The following is a 22,185-nucleotide window of genomic DNA, read 5'->3' as shown; positions in this document are numbered from 1 at the left end:
AACAAAACATTTTTTCAACTTTCCTGAAAGTCCATCACTGACATTTTGTGTCATTTCAGGAGCTACAATTTATGAAATATGATAGTGTAGACAGACAGCTGTGTTCATCTCTGGTAATAGAAAATCGGCAAACAACTGGAAGAATCATTTCTGACTAATAATTTTTATTAAAAGGCATAATCTTTCATGAGTTTTGATATAAATAATTAAGCTGATGAAGTGAAATATGTAATACTGAATTTTGGAATTTGGTAATACTTGTTGACTTGAAAGCAAAAAAAACTTCTTGCTGTCATTGTAAGTGCATTTTACAAACCGTATTTCACTATTGCTTTGTTTAGCAAATAGGTTGTCACAGAACCTGGTGTTGCTTAAGGAGAATACAGACTAGCTGGCCCAAGGTCAACCAAAGTTTCCATACCTAAGAGTACTAAAATCTGGGTCTGCCCACTTCTATTCCAGGACCTTAGCTACTTACAGTATGCTCCTAAAGGCTGACTCACAGCAATACATAGTTAATACTCTGCAAAATCTTGTAGCAGCCAACAATTATGTGAATGACCCAATAAAGGATATAGTTAAAGTAGTATGTCCAAAAAAAGGTGATATTTTGTATACATAAACCAGAACACACGCTTCTTGAGATAGTTTTAAGGTTTTATTGCTCCTTCCATAACAGCTAATACTAGCCATCATTGGTTGCACAGAACAGTGGACTATATGGACCATTAGCCTTTAAATGTAGCATTTCATAATATATTCTATCAATTTTTCTAGATAAATTATTTCTACTTTCTTTTCAAATAAATGAGAAAAGGCCTGAAAAGAGGAGGGAAGAGTGGTATGTAAACATTGATATGAATCTTCCAAGAAACTATATTAAAACAAAAATATTTTCCTCTCATTGATCATTTTGGAAAGAAGCATTCTGCATGAAGCACAAAAGCAGTATTATCTTGCTAGAATGTTTTTTGGGGGGGATCCACAGCTACCGAATGCAGATAGGTTATTAGACAGGTTAGAGTCCAAGTTACTTGTCCATCTTGCTGAGGGCCTCACTGACAATGTCCAGTTCATGCCGTAGCTCATTCACCACATGTGCAATACTTCGTGGATCTTTCAGGATTTGAACACTTTGGGTATATGGATTGTAACTCACTCCAAATGGGCGTTTGATTGTCTTTGCAAACTCTCTGTTAAGATAAGGGGGGGGAAGAGAATTAATTGTCTACATAGTGGCAGTTTCAGTCAATTAAAAACATTTAAATAGCTTAATAATTGTTCTATCACTGTTTCTAGTCTATTGAATGATTGCCATTAAAGAGGAAAAAGCGTGGCAGATGTGATAGTGTGGACCAGAAATAGCGGCCTCCAGATGTTTTCAGCCCCAATCAATAGATCCAGTGGCAAGAGATTATGGGATTTATAGTCAACATTATCCTGCTTTATTGTGACCAGTGCAGAAACAGTGTCCCAGGAAAGAGACAAGAAAGGAGAGAAATAGTCCACAAATTTGTCCTAACTTGGAAAAAGATAAACACAGAGAAATAACTAAAAAAATGAAGCTAATTCAGCAGAGAGACGCCCCAAAATTAATTAACTCAGAAAAACAAAGATATAAATGAGAAAGTTAAATGGATGCAGAAGATAAACTGAGATCACACAGCAAAAAAATCATAATTTAGTTTGCTTGCTTGACTTGTAGTTTGCCCTTTTGGTGAAGCCAGATATCATAGTTTATTCCATAAGCCACAGTAAAACTGCAAATTACTCTTGTCTATGAGCAATTGCTGGAAAAAAGGAAAGTAACAGTATCTAAAATATTTTACATTTTTTTAGTGTGGCTGTGTTTGTCATTGATAATAAAATAAAAAATATAACAGAAATGACAAACCTCAAGACAGCACTGGCATTGATGTTACAAGTAGCATTTATATTGTGCTTTTGAGTATCAGGCTTTTTAGTAACCTAACACCAATCTAAATGGGATAAGGTGTTATTTTTTTCCAAGGGCAGGGAGTGGAACTAGGACTATATTTGGACGTATTTCATTCTGCCTGCTTTCAGTTTCCCAGTGGCAAACTGTAAATTACCTCATCTTTTCTTTTGCATCTTCAAAGCTTTCAGAAATAAAGTAAACTTCCTGGAAGGTAGTAATCATGCATTCTTGCTTGCAGGTGACACTAGGTTCAAAAGGCTTGACTTTGGCATTTCCAGAGAGTGCATGCTGGTTATCAGAAACACCAAAATAGAAAAGATTGAAATGTGCATATTATAGACACATCAATACTGAAGAACCTACAAAGATAGTTAGTGACATTCTATATGAATTCTAACTTTTAATGGGTTTTGTTTTTATTTTTTGTTACTGTAATTTTTAAGAATAAGTCTTGTCTATAAAGTGCACAACTTTCAAACCAAGAATCACCCTTGACCTCTGAGTCACCCAAATTAGTAAATGGTGCTAAGATAAAAGCTAATATTCATTTCAGTTACATGTAATTACAATTAAATAGAGTTAGTTCTTCTGATTGTCATAATTCCTCCCTATCTGTCATATTCAAGATGATTCTTTGGTAACACATTTTGGGAATTTTTGTGGGCCACACTGAAAATTTTTGAGGGCTTCATGTTGCCCAGGGGATTTTAGGTCGTATATTTCTGGACCAGTAGCTGCCATTCTATCAGTTGACCAATGTTGCTGTATACATGAGATTCTTGTTAATGCTAAGCTTCTTTCTGCCAAATTTTCTTTAAATAATATTTTATTGGGTAAAATACCATGTTGGACATATAACATTGGAACTCATGAATATTGTATTCAGTGATCTGTCTAGTGCAAGAAATCAGGAACCCAAGGCTGTTCAAATGAGTACAAATTTATCCCATGCTAGCTCATTACAAGAAACAGAACTACTAATGGTCGAGGCGAATTGGAGGTAGATAAGGGTCAATGGAATTCAAAGATCTGTGATGGGCATAAAGGGACTCCAAACTGATGACACACTTGACCCTCCCTTAGGCTCAGCCTGGTCATCTCCAACATGACCCTTGGCTCTATTTCATGAGACTTGTGGTCACAAAGAGTAGACATTAACTTTATAGCACACAATCAAACACTATATTATATCCTTCACTGAGAAAATAACCAATGACAGATTTCCTTGAAGCTGTTTGGGACATAAACAGCCATTCAGGTGAAAGTCTAAAGCAGAAGAACAATGAAGGTAAATGAAATAAATAAAAGTTCCACCTAAGTGTACAGTTGTAAAACTATTACATTAAATTAAAGGCAGTATTTTGAAGGTGATTTGGGGGCTTACCTTCAATTCACTAATAGAAGAGAGCAAACCAGCTCCATAGACTCTCAGTTGCCCTTCTTGTTTGCATAAACCAAACTCCACTGTGAAAAAGTAGCACTGAAAAGGAAGAAAGTTAAATGAGAAGAAGTTGCTGCTCTCTAATAGAGATGCACACAGTGAATAAAGCATAAACACTGAGTGTCCATATGGTCTTTTGTTGGCGGAAAGTAAAAGCCATTTCTCCAATATTTCCAGATATTTCAGCTGTGTCCATGCAACACACCATCTCATGGCTAATTGAACAATACTAAACCCAGACTGTCTGGTTTTGCATAGCTAACTAAGCCGAATTATAGCCAAAAACATTTTAATCTAGAATGTGTAGTGGGCCCAGCCTTCAGTGATAATAATACCTCAGTCAACGAGGCCAAGATGATCTCAGACTTACAACAATGTGGAAACCACTCTGAGAAATAGTAGCAGTGTACCACTGAAGGGTTAGGTTCCTTTGCATGAATGAAAAATAGAAGATCCTTTCAGTATTTTTCCTATGGCAGACATTTTCCTTAGCCCCACACGAAAAGAAAGCAGCTCAACAGGTTTTTTTTTCAAAAAGCATAAAGCTTCCAGACTGCGATCAACTTTTTGAAAATGCAGTGTTCGTTCAGAGAAAAAAATAATGGAATTTCTGTCATCTGAGAAGGCAAGTACTGCTGCCTCATTAAAGGCATGGTACTATGGTAAGATGTTGAACGAGGATCAAGATGACCCAGATTCAGGATCATCCTCTGCCACACAAAGTTAGCAAATGACTTGGGATCAGTCACTTTCTTACAGTTCCATTTATTTCACAGTTTCATTTGGGGGAGTGGAATTGAATGGGAGACCATTTTGTATTCTATGTTGAGCTGCTGAAGGAATTTATTTATTTTTATTTATTTATTTATTTTATTTGTCGTAACAATATATACAAGCATTGCATAAAGGATTATATAATATATAAACATATATATGAGGAGAAACGAGGTACTATAAACATATATATACATAGGGGAAGAAACAATAGGACAGGAACGGTAGGCACGTTTGTGCTCTTATGCACCCCCCTTAGTGTCCTCTTAGGAAAGTGGTGAGGTCAACCGTGGATAGATTTTGAGTAAAGCTTTTGGGGTTATGAGAAGAAACCACAGAGTCAGCTAATGCATTCCAAGCATATACAATTCTGTTACAGAAACCGTGTTTTCTGCAATCTAAACTGGAGCGGTTGACATTGAGTTTAAATCTGTTGGTAGCTCTTGTGATATTGTTATTGAAACTAAAGAAGTCATTGACAGGAAGGACATTACAATGGATGATTTTATGAGCTTAAACCCAGGTCCTGTCGAAGGTGACGAAGTTCCAAGTTTTCTAGACCCAGGATATCAAGTCTGGTGGAATAAGGTATTTTATTGGTTTCGGAGGAGTGGAGAACTCTTCTCGTAAAATACCTTTGGACACGCTCAACTGTGTTGATATCAGATATATGGTATGGGTTCCAGACAGGAGAGCAGTAATCAAGAATTGGCCTAGCAAATGTTTTATATGCTCTGGTCAGTAGCGTGGTGTTTTTTGAAAAGAAGCTACGTAGAATTAAGTTAACAACTCTTAGAGCCTTCTTTGCTATATAGTTGCAGTGGGCTTTGGCACTTAAATCGTTAGATGTAAAAACTCCAAGATCTTTGACAGGGTGGGGGTCATCTGCAAGGCAATGTCCATCAAGCATGTACTTTGTGATTGGGTTCTTTCTTCCAATATGCAAGACTGAGCATTTACTGGTTGAGATTTGTAGTTGCCAAATTTTAGACCAAGCAGTTAGATGAGCAAGGTCCTTTTGAATTGTGGATGTATTGTCAGTGGTGTTGAAAAGTTTGACATCATCAGCAAAGAGAACACAGTTACTTGAGATATGATTACAAAGATCATTTATGTATATTATAAAGAGAGTTGGTCCAAGAACGCTACCTTGAGGAACACCACTCTTGACAGGAACAGGAATGGCAGAGTATCATTTCAGTACTATTTAAATTAAACAGTGAATTTAAAAGGCAGATTTATTTATATTCTGCAGCTCACAACACAGATTCCAGCAATCTTCTACAGCTGGCAAATTTATAATGAATGATCAGAAATAAACTTAGCAGAACTGCATTTGATAAAGGTGTTTTTGTAAAATGGAAAGCAAAAATGGTACATGAGGACACCTTGAGGCTTTAGGTGTTTTTAAAGTGCTGCTGAATGAACAAATCTACTTCTTTGGAAGGAGCCATTTTGTGATTTGCATGAAAAGAAAAATATTTGGAGCAGTTTATTGAGCTCAGGCTGTTCACATAAACCAATCTGCAATTACTCTGGAATAAACACTCAATTGATTTGGAGTCAGATGACCAGCAATGCCCAGATTACCAAGAGTGGCCATATTCCAACTTTGTTCTTTTAAAAAGATACCACTCTTTTAAATGTCTGAGATAGCTAAGAGGAATATGTAGATAGAAATACTGACATGAAACTGGAACATGTTGCATTGGGCAGGATTTTCTACTTACAGTGGCCAGTTTTTGAACAGCTTCATCTGAGGCTCCAAGTGATACCAATCCAATTTCCTGTGAGAACTGAGCAAAACTGGGCTCAGCCAGAAGAGGGACATGGCCCAAAAGCTCATGACAAGTGTCCCTGGAAAACAGAAAAAACAAGGTGATACTAAAACTTGCAATATTTTGCAATTGCTGGGTGTAAACCAGGGGTAGTCAACCTTTTGATACCTACTGCCCACTTTTGTATCTCTGTTAGTAGTAAAATTTTCTAACCACCCACCGGTTCCACAGTAATGCGCCGTGTATCGTCTGCGCATGCCTCTCGTGCATCGTGGATTGGGTTTGGTGGGGCACTGGCTACCAGCTCAGCTTGTCTGTTACAGCTGGGTGGTGGTGGGGGAAATGCGTGAACTATTCTGGGACTAGACTCTTTTGTTTGCGATCGCACTATAGCGCCATTTAGTTTCACTTACGCAATGTGAACTAAACTTATGTGCGGGCAATACAAATAGTATATTTTTAGAAATTTATGAAAACCTAATGAAAATGTTTTTAAATAATGCTATGAAAATTTTTTAAAAAGTCAATTAAATTAAAAAAAAAGAAAGTGCTTCAATATCAGACAAAACCCCTATCGCGCACCATGAAAGCTGGAATGCCCACTAGTAGGCCGTAGGGACCAGGTTGACTACCACTGGTGTAAACCATCTCACATTAACATAGTTAGCATAATAATAATAGTTTGTCAAAAAGTTGACTTCTCAGGTTTGCCGTCTTCCCTCCCAAAACTATTATAAAAAAAGAAATCTGTCCCCGTACTAGATGTCTCAGCTAGACATAATCCATTATAAGAAGTTGCAATATGATAAAATAATAATAATTTGTAACACAGGTTCCAAACTGAATACACATGAAGAAGCTTATTATAACGTAGAGAAGTGGCCTTGTAGAAAATAGGAGACAACTATTAATAAAGAGATTAACCCACTTTAATCTTTCTTCACGTGAGAGAGAAACTCAAGATTGCACTTGACTCTCTTTGGTATAATGTGGTGGGGAAAGAGAAATTCTGTCAAGATGCTAGTATTTTTTGCACTGCCTATTTCCAGATCTGGTCTACCATTAAGTGCTGACATATAATCAGAATCAATGTGTTACAATCCCCACTTACGGTTCTGGTGTATAAAGAGGATCTGAACTGTGGCGAACATACTGAGTGCAGTGAAATACTCTGAACGCTAAGCCTGCCAAGAAATCCCTGGGCGACAGGTATCCGGCAACAGGGCGGATGGTAAATCCAGTGCGCTCTGTAAAACCAAGGAATAGTTCATAAATGGCTTTTATATATTTCTCATAAATAGTTTTTACTAGTTTGTAATACAGCATACAAAGAAAATACAAAAGTAAATAGTAGAAAAAATAGGGAAGGGAAAAGTGAGGGAAAGAAAAGGGGGAAAAAAAATACGACTTCCAATTCTCTTTGGTGCAGTAGAATAAGGCATTAATATCAAACCTCAACTTTTTACTTTTACATAATAGTATAAAGTAGCCATTTCTATAACAACAAATCTATCTAATCGGTAAAACCCAAAATCAAAGTTTCATTTTTTTCCCCCTCAAGCACAAAATCCAGAAGCAGTTTCCAAGTAGAAATAAAAGTATTTGTATCTTTTTTCCTTTGATCAAAACAGTCTTTTATATATTTCTCAATACAATCTTGAAAATGAATATCACAACAGGAGGAGAAGTAGTGATAGCAATCTTCTACAACAGATTTGATAAACAGGCCTAATTAGGATTATAAGAATGTATGTCTGAGCAAGAAGCTGGAGAAATTGAGGTGTGCCCAAAACAAAAGCACTATTAATAATACGATAAAACACCTTGACTTATTTTGACATTAGGCTTCACAGAAATGTTGCTATAAATAAATAATTATTCAAAAAGCCCATATTTTGATCAGAAGTTAAAAACATCCTTTCAAAAACAGATGGGGTCAAACACACAATATAGATAGTCCTCCAGTTCATTTAGTGACTGTTCAAAGTTACAACAGCACTGAAAAAAGTGAAAAAAGTGACTTATGACTGTTTTTCAGTTATGATCTTTCCAGCATTCCCATGATCATGTGATCAAAATTCAGATGCTTGGCAACTGGTTCATATTTATGACTGTTGCTATGTCCCAAGGTCATATGATCACTTTTTGCGAACTTCTGATAAGCAAAGTCAATGGGGAAGTCAGATTCACTTAACAACTGAGTTACTAACTTATCAACTGCAGTGTTTCACTTAACAACTAAAGCAAAAAAAGATGGTAAAATGGGGCAAAACTTGCTTAACAACTGTCTTGCTTAGCAATGGAAATTTTGGGCTCAGCTGTAGTTGTAAGTCGAGAACTACCTGTATAGCAGAAAGTGAATTTCCCAGGTTAGAACCGATACAGAAAACAGCTTGTACACATACACTGTACATATCAAATAGTTTTCTCTATGGGACAGATTCCTCAAATGGACTTCTGCTGCAGTTATTTATCATCAAACAGGTTCATAACAAGACAGGATGGCCTTAATTTATTTAGACTATTAACAATTTATTCTTAAAAGCAACTTGACAGGCAATGCCATTTGATAGTGAAGTGACACTGCATAGCAGTTACTGTCCTAATTATTGCCTTTTGGTAAAGGATTCCAGACTCTTTTCAGCATTCATCTTACCCAATGCACACGGCAATCCTTTGAGAACTTTTAACACCATTACTATATGCAGGATTGCAAAGGCTCTAAGCTCAGGAGAAACACCTACTTGATTCAGTTTCTAAAGTAGTGAGTGATTCTCCCACTTTGCTCTTCAACACCACCTATCCAGAACTTACAGATGCAACACCTCAGGTTGCCCTTTCTGGTTTGGGTTGGGTTGAGTTGAGGTTTTTTTACAGGCATTGAAGGATGTTCCTAAGGGATATGAAGCACCTTATCAGGGCAAAAGGCTTCAACTTTACCTCAACAAAGAGCCCCATTGCCTCTTCAGCATGAATTCTCAGTCAAAGTAAATGCAAGTCATCAAACAGAAACCTACTGTAATCTAGACAGAGCATGAAGAACTGTTGCCAAAGCAGACCACCAGATTACTTTCCAAATAAATGTGGTCCTTAGTGGGGAAAGAACTTGCTGCTCCCTTTCTGTTATGGAAACTCTGTTTCAGCAAGAGCTTAACACTGAACAGGCATCTGACCCTTACCTTTCAGAAAAAGGGACACATCTTCTAACTGAGGTATGTTATCTTCTCGATACCCACAGCACTTTGAAAGCAAGGGCAGATTTTTCAAATACTCTCTGCACGCGTGGGTTGGATACAGCTTATTGAGTTCCCGAAATACAGTGCCCCAAGTCTTGATTTCCTCCTCTGTGAATTTGACTTTGGGAATTGGGTCCCCACTGCAGAAAGAATTTAAAAAATTAATTTTTGATTCATTAACATGTGTCCAATATGAAAAACAATGGTGTTTTGCATAACAACATATTTTCTATTATTCTGCAATATTGGCCATTGGTTACAAATTGAGTTGAGCCCAATTGGAAAATGGAAGCTGAGCTTTTACAGATCTGGTGTATATTACTATAGTTGGACAGGAAATGAATCAAGACTTATCCGGAAGCATTAAAGCATTCAGTGAAGACTGCAAAGAATTTAAAATACACAATTTGATTTTAGATATTTTTATTAGGATAAGTGTTTTTGTAAAAAAAAAAATCTTGGGTTCTGCTTTATAAACACAAGCAATTACATTTTTTCCTTATGGAACTTTTTTCAATGTTCCCCCTTTTTCAAATTTAACCTTTATTTTTCCCTAGAAAATACGGTCACTACAGGAATAAAGCCACTTTGGTGAGATCTAGAAGCCCAACTAATTAACTTCGCAGGAATGACTTAATTTTACTTTGTACAAATCTAGTGTGGATTTTGGAACACCAAGGAACGCTGCCTGTACTTTCTGTTTTATGGAATGTCCTTTCAGTAGATATTTCTAAATGTCTTCAGTGCTTTTTATCTGTCAGTTGTTTTAATATCATCACAGTAATAGCATTTAGTATACACTGATACATACTGTTTGTAATTCATAGCCAAGTCAGCAAAATACTTCCGTCTTTTGCGATAAACATTGTCTTTGAAACCCTAGTGCAAAAGAAATAATAATTTCCTCGTTATTAAGATTAAAATGGCTTAGTTCTCTCAATCAGCTGGACATGAGCCAAAGAAAGAAAATTTGAGAACATTTTATGAGGTAAATATATGCAAACCAGAAACCTATTATCTCTCTTTTTTAATATACTTACCAGTATTTACCTCAGTCTTCAATCTGGTAACTTCTAGATATATGACGCTACAATTCCACCTCCCCATAACTACTCAGCCTTTGATCAGGCTGCCTGGATATGATGGGAGTTGTATATATCTGGAGAGTATCCGAGCAGGGAATACTGATTTACATACATTGCTGCAGTTAATAGCAGGGACAAACTGTCCAATACAATATTATATAGCAATAGCACTTATACTTATATACCGCCTCACAGTGCTTTATAGCCTTCTCTAAGTCGGGGGTCACCAACCTTTTGGACCTCAAAGACCACTAAATTCATAATTTTAAATCCCGTGGACCACTAATATGAATTAGTGAATGAATGGGGTCCTTTGGGCACTTAGTTTGGCCGCCTGTTAGCAGAGAGAAGCACCCTGCAATCCACACTAGCTTTGTTGTCCATTGCAGCTAGGAATCTCAAATACAACCAAGAATGAACGTTTGTCTTGTAGCCAGCCCAGGCGCTAGATCGCCCCCCTGCAAACTCTGTCTCTTGAGGAGCCCAGCTGAAGTTTTGTGCACCACTCACTGAAGCACCTGGACTCACAGGGATGGAGAGAAGGGCTGGAGCGACAGCTAGCCAAGCTAAGTGCCTGAAGGACCCCATCCCATCAGCTAGTAGAATTAATTAATATCCAGCCCAGGGGCTGTAGTTTGAGGATCCCTGATTTAGTGCCATATAAAAAATGCAAAAATGCAAAGATTTTTCTGCAGAGCACCAAAATTTTCTCACGGACCACCAGTTGGTGACCACTGCTCTAAATAGTTTACAAAGTCAGCATATTGCTCCCAACAATCTGGGTCCTCATTTTACCAACCTCGGAAGGATGAAAGGCTGATATAGACCTCATATTCCAACATACTGCACACACATCACTCAAAATAAATAAATAGTAACTGCCAAAAGAAAGCAACATGGGCTCAGACAACCTTGAACTACACCACCTATGATCTGACCTAAGCATAGTACACAAAACTATCTGCTACAACGTCCTGCCTGTCAATGACTATTTCAGCTTTAACCGCAATAATACACAGGCAAACAATAGATACAAACTCAAGGTAAACTGCTCCAAACTCGATTGCAGAAAATACGACTTCAGCAATACAATGGTCAATGCCTGGAATGCTCTCTCTGACTCCATTGTTACATCCTCAAACCCCCATAGCTTCAACTTTAAACTGTCTACCGTGGACCTCACACCATTCCTAAGAGGTCTGTAAGGGTGCGGGCATAAGCGCACCAGTGTGTCTATCGTCCCTGTCCTACTGTCCCCATTTATTTGTACTCATTTCCTGTGTTCATGTCCATTTTTATACTTATACTTGTTATCTCATACTAAATAAATAATAATAAAATAAATAAAAATCTTCTACCAGAGCTAACAACTTCAGCCACAAGCGATTCAACTTTCTGGCATTTTTCTCTCAATTCAACAACTTTCTTCTTCTTTTAAGGCATTTCAACCATCATCAAGCAAGCATTTTTTAGAACTTGCAAGACCATATTTGAGGAAACAGAAGCACATGAAACCTTATACATGGTATCAAAAAGATAAAAATGGATGACTCTTCCCCCCCCCCTCCAGTTTTCCCTGAATCTCACACAACTTCAGAGTTCCCAGCTTTATCTAAATTCTATATATTTTAGTGTCTTTAATATATAAAACAAAATTTGACAATGGAATGGAAATTAGAAAAAAAAATATTCAAGCTTGGGAGTTAGATTTCCAATGATTAAAGCAGCTTTTCTTCAGAAAAGAACCAAAATATACATAGGCAAAGGCCGTTACGAATCTACTCACTGGATGGTCTGCATCCAGATCCGATCCATACATCAGAACACGGTTTGCACATTTATCCAAATCTGAGATCTTCGTAGGAAACCAGGGTATATTTTCCATGTCTAGGGAATGGAGGAAATACAGAGTTATTAATAAAAACTAGGCTGGTTGGAAAAAGGAAACATGACACTTCAAAGTGGAATCTAGTTGTGAAGAAGTAAATGGCAACATTGAAGGCAACTTCTTATCATATATATGCACAGCACAAAACGCTTCCTGCTGTGGTACTTACAATGAAACAGGATAGCTATATTAAAAATAAGGGGAGATACTTGCATTAAATTAGCATCATAACTGCAGTTCTCACTGAAATCAAGCATGTGCAAGGAGACACCAATATTAAAATGCTCTTGAATTTTTTTGAAATGAAATCGAGGGCAGAAATGCTTTAAATAAATATATATATCATTCCAAAATTAACAAAATAATTATTTACTAACAGAATTGCTAGTCAAGAATTGTTCTTCATTGTCCCAAAAGGCAGAAATCTGAAGAATGAGTTCCAGTTGCAGAAAAGCTTACTTTTGTTGAATTTATTTATCATTTATCAGTGAAAACTTAAAACAGAGAGACAAAATCAACTGTATTTTTAAATTTCATTCAATAAGCCTTGGAGTAGCAAGACATCTTTATGCAATTTTAATAAATCACTTTCTTCTTTTCCTCCGTCTTACCATCTTCCTGTAGGTTGTTGATTGGGTTCACAGTCAGAAAATTGACATGGGATTTCAGGAGATGGAAGATTTCATCTAGCTGTTCCCTGTTGCTATCACAATCAATAAAGATCTCAAATTCTGAATTTCGTCTTCTGGATTTTCGAGATTCAATGTGCACCAAATTCACATGTTTTTCCTGAACAATAAGACCATTATAGTGAGATCATGAATATCATCTGTGAACAAAAATCTAGGGTATACAGTCTTTCTTTAACATTCATTTAGTCAAGATTTACACAAATAAATTTATATTTTGAATTAATTCATAATGAATTTAAAGTTATAGTCAATGCTATTTATATTAAACATACTCATGTTCAGCCTTCTGTTCTTCCTAGTTCATATGTATTTTTTAAAAAAAATAATTCCCATTATATGACTAAGTCATAACGAATACATCCTTGCACCCTTTCTATCTCCTTTCTCCTCCTCTTCAGCACAATCATCAAACCCAGAAAGAGAAATTCCACTTCTATTTTTTGGAAAAGCTGTGATCTAAACTAGATTTGATCTGCTTGAATTTACTAATTATATATCTTTAAAAAGTCATTGCTTTATGTTCATGCAACAAGGAATTGTAATTTATTTCCAATTAAAAGAATAAAATTCCAGTCTACTCCTTGTAGAAGTGAAATAGGGAAAGTTTGTATAAAATACAAATTTTTAGTTTTATAGCCAGAGGCAGTGATGGGATGGGGAGGAGACAAACCAGTCTGTCCAATGAAAGGGGCATTGCACTATCCCAATGCCTCTGTGGACCTATTTAATGACATCACTTTATGGCATGATACTGCGTTCATTATTTTAACCATAGCAGAAGTCTATGGACATCCATGTTTACAGCTGATCAGTTTTCCATTTTACACTGGCAAATTCTGTTCCCAATGAAAATTATAGTAGAAAGTGTAGGAAATTGAACTGTGACCAAAAAAACCAGCAACAACCTAGGATCATCTCCACAAAAGTTAATTCTCTGTTTTCCATCCTTGAGTCAGATTGGATTCCTAGTATAATACCTTTTGTTGTGTTCTACAGCAGAGAATTTCAGAACATTTTGTGTGATTAACTGGTGGTGTGAAGCATCATATAAGGAGACAATGGAATATTTTGGTAGAGTGTTCTGCTGTGCCGGTTTTCCAATACGACTGAAACACACACAGTTTTTATTCTGATCTCCATTGCTCACATTTTTAGGAAATTCTTGTACTCTGGTATTTCGTTCATCATTAAGCAGGCTGTTTATGATATGGAATGGTACTTAATCAACTGGAATATTTAAGGAACAAAGCAAAATGGAGAGTGTGTTATGGCATTCTCAAGGTTATTCCTATCTACTGGAAATGCCCACACAATATATTTATTCGTTCAATTGTAGGTAAGAGTAACAGCTTACCTGAAAGAGTTTTAGAGCTTTGACAAGTCCTCCAACTTCATTCTTTAAGGAGAAAATAATAGCAGCTCTACTCCGTTCAGATGAATTGGCCTTGTTCTCTTTATTGTCTTCATTTGTAGTATAGTTTGGTTTGAAGATCTAAAATAAAATTTTGTGGCCATCGGTGTTAAAATAAGTCAGGTCTATTTTTTTATTACTTAGAATGACATCAAATTTGGACAATGCTCTATTATTTCAAAGAAAAGTATTTCCCAATGGTTGAATCCAATGATATCTGTCAATGTTTGTTTGTTTTTAAGATGGAAAATAGGCCAATGGCCATAATTCTTGTAGCTGTGCCTCTGTCTTTTCAATAAAGGCTTAGGTCTGAGAATGTTTTTGGGGGAAAGAATTACTTTTGGTTTAGATAGATCTCAAAGAGCCTCACAATTATAAATGGTCCCTCTTGATTTCTTTGGAGCATGCCTCATTCAATTAAGGACAGTTATGATCATGGCTTTGGCATTGCTTTTGAATTGACAGTATTTTGAAATAATCCCTCAGATACACCAAAGCAATAATAAATTCAGAGGTGGCACTTCAATGGTCAAATGCATTTCATACTTGTTTCAAGTTTCAAGGCATATCATAACTGCATATAGTAAAATTTTAAAAGTTTTAAGCAGGTTTAAAAGTTTGGCACATTTTATTTAATATTTAAAACCAATTATACAGAATTCTGTAAAAAAATTGGAATTTTTAAAAAAATTGAATATCCAGACATAACACATTAGATGCACTTAATCTAGATTTCAGTACGCATAAATTCACATACGATTCTGCAGCATTAAAATACCTAAGGTAACTTTTGCTGATCTCAGAAAACCTTATCTGGATTGGACCTGGTTAATTCTTGGAGGGGAGACCACCCCTCCCCAGGAAATCTCAAGCTATACATTAAACTGAGAAGTCAAAAGAATAAATCACAGAAGATCGCAACCGCAAACCACTTCCATAATTTTGCTAAGGAAATTCCATGGATTTGTCTACGTGGACACCAGGAACTAAGCTCAGTTTAAGGAAATTTCACTTTTTACATCAGTAATTCTGAAAGATAAACTAGCAAACAAGACCTGTTGAAGCCTCCAGCAATTACTAAAGACTGAGGTTGCAAGAAGAGAGGTATCACCCAGAAGTACACAAGTGTGATAGGCAGTGTAGAAATTTGATCAATAAAATAAATAGATGAAAAAATTCATTCCATCAGCCTAAATCTATACATCTTTCTCTGAGTTTAGCTTTGCTTCCTGGTGGAATGCAAGGTCCCTTTGGTAGAAGTGTTCCTTCTCACTCTAGGAACTTTTACAATTATTTGAATATATTTTCCACATATTTAGATCACTTCAATACAAAAAAGCAATTTACAAAGCAATTGTGATGGAAAGCTAAATGTAAATATTATTAACTTATGGAATAAGATAATGATAACAGTTGTCTAAGCTTTTCTCTAATCCAAACCAAATATTTCTGTTTATTTAAAAGCAGCTATTCATACATATTTTTTAATTCCAAAAGATTAAAAAACCACAATTTCTTGCCAAAATACTCTAAACCACACAGTAAGTTAATTAATTAATTCTCTACAATGCTTGATAAAGAAACCTGCGCAGCATGAAATAAAGTGCCTGAAGAAAGTGCAAACTATTCCTAAGAAAATGAAATTTCTCCAGAGAATCTCCTATAATCTCATTAGTTATTAGGATTTTCTTTATCAAAATGACTTAAAATTATACCATCAATGGGTTTATGTCATTTTATGGTTGCCAAGACTATCAGGGATGATTTGGGTTGTTTTGTTTTGTATCCTGCTAGATAAGCTCTTGATTTTCAATGCCACGTTTTTAAGGTTATTCTACATTACATGCTTCTAAATGCTATACAGTATATGGAAGCGGGAAGGGGAAAATCTAATTAGGAAAAAAAAACCTAGCAATCTAAGCCACTTTAAAAATCAACAAGATTTTTGACTTTGTAAATGCTTTAACTTTGTGTTAAAGACTTTGTGCTCTTTAACATTTTGCCTCAAATATCAGTATTGATTTTCTATTCACCTATTTTATCCACAACTCTTTTAATTGCTGTAAAAGGCAACCAGTTTGATGTAGTTTATAAAATCTAGTATCTAAGAAAGCAGATTAAGTTCTCACAAGAAAATCTTCAAACATCATCCATTCCCAGCAATATATTTGCTAAAATAGAGTTAGAATTCTTTTTAATAATTCATCCCAACCTGAGGTCTGAGCCTCCAGTAGAAATTCCATTATTTTTCAATCACTATGACCAATAACCACAACACCTGAGGAAAATTCCAAGTTATAGTCAGGTTTATTTGGATGGCATACCAGGCTGGGGAGACTGAAATGTTAACATTCAAAGCCAGAAGAGTTTTCCTTATGCAGAAATCAAAGCTTCCTGTATAGTGTTATTACATTCACTCTGTTCTCTCTTGTCGGTTCTATAGCACTAAAGCACTTCTATCTATGCCCTTCCTTTCTTTGCTTTCTGCATCCAAGCCTCTTTCATGAGGTCTGTTTCCTAATTCTTTCACAATCCCAAGGAAAGAAACAGTTCCAAAATTGCTAGAAGCATTTTGTTACTTGATCATAAGTACAGGAAAAAAAAGATAATGAATGCAAAATTTGAATTTATTTGTTTGAAGAAGTGTTATCTCACTTGTCAACCACAAAGCCCCCATCACAAATTATAAGAGAGTGCGTTCTGTCAAACTTACCACCTAAACAATTCATCTCAACTGAAAGAGAAATTGGGGGAGGGGAAGAAAAATGAAGGAACTAGATTTTGGTTACTGAATTTCTAGGCATGGAAAACTGAAGAATTTTTTTTTCCAACTGACTTAAATTTTATAATTTTTCTACACCACTGGAAAAAAATATTTTGTGTCTGGCCATTCAGTTACATGAATTTCTGTGTTATGCTGAGCTTTTCGGTTTCTCACTGTATTCACAGCATTTTTCAAATACAGGTGCCTATCAAGTATTACCAGCCATATACATTTATTGTGAAAAAACTATACTCTCCGGAAGCTTTTGCCAAATTCTACCAGTGCTACACTGTAAATCTTCAACTTTATTACTCAGAAATGCAGATCCTCGACCAGTGTTTACAACTTTACGATGGATGGACTTCAGCTCCCAGAATTCCTCAGCCAGCCATACTTTATTCCATTTACTTTTTACTTTAAGATCAATATTGGCATTATAATATCTACATGTAATTTTCAAAGGATGCTTAGAATAAGTTTTAATTGTAGCTGAATTTTTTTTCTATGGTTCTTTTAGTGTACATCTTTAAATCACAAAAGTAGAAAAATATAAGAAATATGATAAATCAGGAATTGAAGTCCCATAGGCTAAAGCTAGAAAATGCCCCAGGGAAAAAAATGCTGTAATAGTGAACCTTGATGCATATATCATTGTAGAAAAAGGCACAGTTCTAGGAATCAAAATCCTGTCTGCCAAAAATAGAGCCTTCATTTTCCAAGCTGCACCTTCTTGCCATCACTTGTTGATAGTTAATATACGTGGATGCCCATGAGTATACTTCATATTTGATAGAAAAGAGGTAGGTGAACCAATCTAGAAAGTCTTAGGAATGTGTGTGCTATTTCACATTTAGTATTACTAAAATATTGAACATGAGCAGCAGAAACATGTATTGCCAGAAAAAGAGAGATGTACCAAATATGTAGCCAAGGATTAGATAGAATCTAAGTTAAAGACTACACTCAGCAGTCTTTTTTAAAAAATAGTCCACAACATGAGCATATTCATGAATCGCTATGCAAAGAAGCCTTTCTAATTTACTGGACTGCTATAAACGAACAATACAAGAGGACAAACACAAATGCAGTTTTTGACTTTAATGCATAGAATGGCTACCACAACTTTGAGCAAAAAATACCAGGTGGACAGCTTACTTTTCTAATTGGCTGCTGGCTTCTGGGTGGCTGCTTCAAAAAGAGTGCTGGGTTAAATAGCCTGTTGGCAATATCCAACTTCTTCCTGTAGTTTATGGTCAGTCAATCCCTTCCCAAAGAGCATTTGGGTAGGAAATTATTCTGGTTATCTAGAATTTGTGCAGAATTTACAGAACTAGGTCTGTCTCACTGTTTATTTTCCACTGAAGGATGCAAGACAAAAAGTGCATGCAACTTTTCCCAAGGTATGCTAAAAGAACTAAGCTAGGAAACAGGAAATGGGAGACAACGTACTTAAATAAAAGTCTGTCAATTCTCCAGTTATTTCATTCAAGCTCAATTGCATTGTGCATTTTTGAACAGCGGGGCTATAAAGCAGAAATACCCGGTTCCATACCCAATACAGTTCTATCTGCGTAATTTTGAGCAGTCCTCGCCACATTTTTTTTTAAACCGTTATAAGAATTGCCAATTCACAAGGGAGGCTCTCTCCTCTTCTTCTCCCCACAAATCTCCTGTTTGATTCAACCAGACAACCAACTTTAACAGGAGTTCCTGCAAAGAACCGACTCTGGTGCAGAGGCACTCACTCTGCTCTTCTATAATATGGACAGATATAGAACTGAAGGCCCCCAAAAGTTCGTCTAATCCCAATGCATTTCTCATTTGAAGCACAGATGCAGAAAAAGCACCAAGCACAGTATCTTCAGGTGTGCAAAATGTTCACAACCAGGAGGTTGTGAGTTCAATCCTAGGTAGAGGCAGATGTAGGGTCTCCTGCTTGGGCAGGGGGTTGGATTAGATGATCTGCAAGGTCCCTTCCAACTCGGTTAATCTGTTAAATTTACAAAGGAAGGGAGAGTGTGAGATTCTTTAAAATGTGGCATTCCAAAGCATTTCTTCTTCTTCTTCTTCTTCTTCTTCTTCTTCTTCTTCTTCTTCTTCTTCTTCTTCTTCTTCTTCTTCTTCTTCTTCTTCTTCTTTTGTTGTTCTAGCAACCCCTTATTTGGAGAAGGGGAAGAAAAGTGTCTATGGAGATTCTCAGTCATCCAGGTCGCGGTTGTCTTTTAAAGAGGCAACTAGACTTTCTGGGGTTGTTGTTTTTTTTTTCCTTTGAAGACGTTTGGCTTTTCTTCCAAGAAGCTTCTTCAGCTCTTCAGCTTCTCGGATGAGAAGCGAAACGTCTTCAAAGAAAAACGACAAAGAAGAAAAGAAAACCAAAGCAGTCCAAGAAAACCAAAGAGCCAGAAAGAAGGAGAAGAAGGAGAAGAAGAAGTGGAAAGCCGCATTCCAAACGGAGAAGGAGAAGGACCTACCCCATTCAGAACCGGGGGAGATAAAAGATCGCTGAGCTGATTCTCATCCAACTTGGAGCTCACGGAGTCGAAAGAGCGACCTCGCCGGGGCAGCTCGATTCTGTTGGAGTACATGATGAAGATGAGCGAAGCTTACTCGACGGAAAGAGCAACCGGGGGCCGCGCCGTCCCCCTGACCGCTTCTGCTGCTTCTCTCGCTGCTGCTGGGCTATTTATGGGCAGGGGAAAGACGGAGGGGGCCCGGGGCAAGGCTCCGATCTCTCGCCAAGCGAACCGGCGCAGGGCGGGGTGAGAGCTACGCCCCCTCTCCATCTTCACGTGAATGTAAAGGAGGCACCATTCGCAAGACAAGAGCGGCTGTCCCAGTCCTGGCTCTTAACACTTTGCCCTACTGAGGTCTGCCTGCCCAGGACAAAACGGCTGTTCCCCTCGATCCGTCGATCCCTCGCTCCTAGCCAAGATGGCGTGATGAATTCCCTTCTTGAATTTCTTGAACTTCTTGAATATTTTCCTTTCTGCCTTGTTGGGGCTCAAGGGCTGAGCAAGCAGGTGTCAGGCAGGCATTGTATTGGTGTGACTTCTTACAGGTGGTTGGTAGCAAGATTGGTCTACAGAAGGACTCGGCCTTGAAAGGGAGGAAAACACACACACACACACACACACACAAACCAGTTTGTTCTGTCATGAATCGTGAACAAGCTTGGTATGGGGGGTGGTAAATGTTGGAGCAAGGAGGCCCACATTCTAGACCAGGGGTCTCCAACCTTGGCAACTTTAAGCCTGGTGGACTTCAACTCTTTGCTGGCTGGGGGATTCTGGGAGTTGAAGTCCACCAGGCTTAAAGTTGCCAAGGTTGTAGACCCCTGGTCTAGACCAGTAGTCACCAACCAGTGGTCCATTGACCACTGGTGGTCCGCAAGAAAATTTTGGTGGTCCGCAGAAAAATTATTTTTATCTTTTATATTGCACTAAATACTATTTATCTTTTTTTAAAAATTCATATTAGTGGTCTTTGGGATTTAAAATTATGAATTTAGTGGTCCCTGAGATCCAAATGGTTGGTGACCCCTGGTCTAGACTATAGCCAACACAAAAGTTCTCAAGGGCATTTTGCAGTGATTCCTCTATTTCAACTCAATCTACCCCACAGGGCTGTTGTTATAAGAAAAGTGGGGAAAGGGAAGGATGGAGCTCCTGGACAAAATGTTGGGTATAAATGTAACACATACATAAATGCGCACATAGATAGCATTGCAGTGAAAGAAAAGCATTGCTTTCTTGCCATCTACTGACTGAGCCAATCCCATTCCACTAGGCTTCTTTTGCTTCCGGTTTAACGCTTAGGACACAATTGAGAGTCGGCATGATGCAGTAGATCTTGGATTAGGAGAGGGACCCAGTTTCAAATTCGTTTCTCCCATGGAAGTTTAGAGGATGGTTTAGTAGGATCTTTTTTTTAAAAAAAATCCATTTAATTCAGTGGTGGGTTTCAAAATTTTTTAATACTGGTTCTGTGGGTATGGCTTGGTGGGTGTGGTATGGCTTGGTGCGTATGGCTTGGTGGGTGTGGCAGGGGAAAGATACTGTAAAATCTCCATTCCCACCCCACTCCAGGGGAGGGCTACTGCAAAATCTCCATTCCCTTCCCAATCTAAGGGAAGGTTACTGCAAAATCCCCATTTCCTCCTGATCAGCTGGGACTTGAGAGGGGTGGGGTCAGTCAGAATTTTTACTACCGGTTCTCTGAACTACTCAAAATCTCCACTACCGAACCGGTCAGAACCTGCTGAAACCCACCTCTGATTTAATTGTGTCCAATTCTCAGAGACTGCCTGCACTGGTCCATGCAGTTTTCTTGACACCGTTTTTCAGAATTGATGTGATCTTGCCTATTCTAGAGCAGGGGTCTCCAACCTTGGCAACTTTAAGACTTGTGGACTTCAACTCCCAGAAACCTGGGAGTTGAAGTCCACAAGTCTTAAAGTTGCCAAGGTTGGAGACCCCTGTTCTAGAGGGTTGAGACAGAGTGACTGACCCAGGCTGGCTTTCTGCCTAAGCTGGGATTAGAACTCCCTATCTCCCTCTTTCTAAGGGTGATGCCTTAGTCACTGCATCTGATGCCTTAATCGCTATAGCAAACTGCTTCTTAGTGCATCTACTTTATCCCAAAGCTATCTACTCCATACAGCTGTTCTGGGGTGAACATAGATATTGGAAGGCAGAGAGTTCAGTATACTATCCTGAGTATTTGGAAGAAAGAAAGACTATAAACTTAACAATAACACATTGTAGAAAAATTACTATCTACTATTATTCTCACAGGCGCACATTTGGATGGATTTGGGTTTAAATCTATGGAACCACTCAGCTAAGTAACTGAAAAATGATGACTTATCTAAGCAACCCACTGAACACCAGACATGATAAAGAAACTTTTCTTATGTCTCCATCCCATAATAATAATAATTGATTCCACCTTCTTTCCCTCAGTCCCATCCTCTGAACTGTTATAATGCAAAAGTGATCATACGGGTGAGTCAAAACCTGAAAGCCAAAAATATAATTTCAGCTCAGCTACTTGAAGAACAGGATGTTCTCCACATCTTGCATTAGAAAATGCACTCGCTGAAATAGAACTCAGTTGATCCTGGAACCACATCTTAACTCCCTGACAGACAGGATGCAGAGATGCAGAAGCACTTACGT

At 37.5% G+C, this 22,185-nt stretch overlaps 1 protein-coding gene across 1 annotated transcript; it reads right to left on the bottom strand.

Moving 5' to 3' along the window:
* Positions 1–522: 522 nt before the first annotated feature.
* Positions 523–19,647, bottom strand: TPH1 (tryptophan hydroxylase 1). The gene is made up of 11 exons (XM_058164935.1): positions 19,480–19,647; positions 14,188–14,325; positions 12,753–12,930; positions 12,040–12,140; positions 9,980–10,047; positions 9,112–9,308; positions 7,044–7,179; positions 5,885–6,011; positions 3,324–3,419; positions 2,094–2,227; positions 523–1,193 (listed from the first exon to the last, which is right to left on the bottom strand). The coding sequence occupies exons 1-11, from the start codon at positions 19,591–19,593 to the stop codon at positions 1,031–1,033; spliced, it is 1,452 nt and encodes a 483-aa protein (XP_058020918.1). The 5' UTR covers positions 19,594–19,647; the 3' UTR covers positions 523–1,030.
* Between the last annotated feature and the right edge of the window lie 2,538 nt (positions 19,648–22,185).

The sequence above is a fragment of the Ahaetulla prasina genome, chromosome 1 (genome assembly GCF_028640845.1).
Source record: "Ahaetulla prasina isolate Xishuangbanna chromosome 1, ASM2864084v1, whole genome shotgun sequence".
Taxonomy (NCBI): Eukaryota; Metazoa; Chordata; class Lepidosauria; order Squamata; family Colubridae; genus Ahaetulla; species Ahaetulla prasina.
The sequence above is the reverse complement of the archived record's forward strand: the minus strand, read 5'-3'. Positions and strand labels throughout refer to the sequence as shown.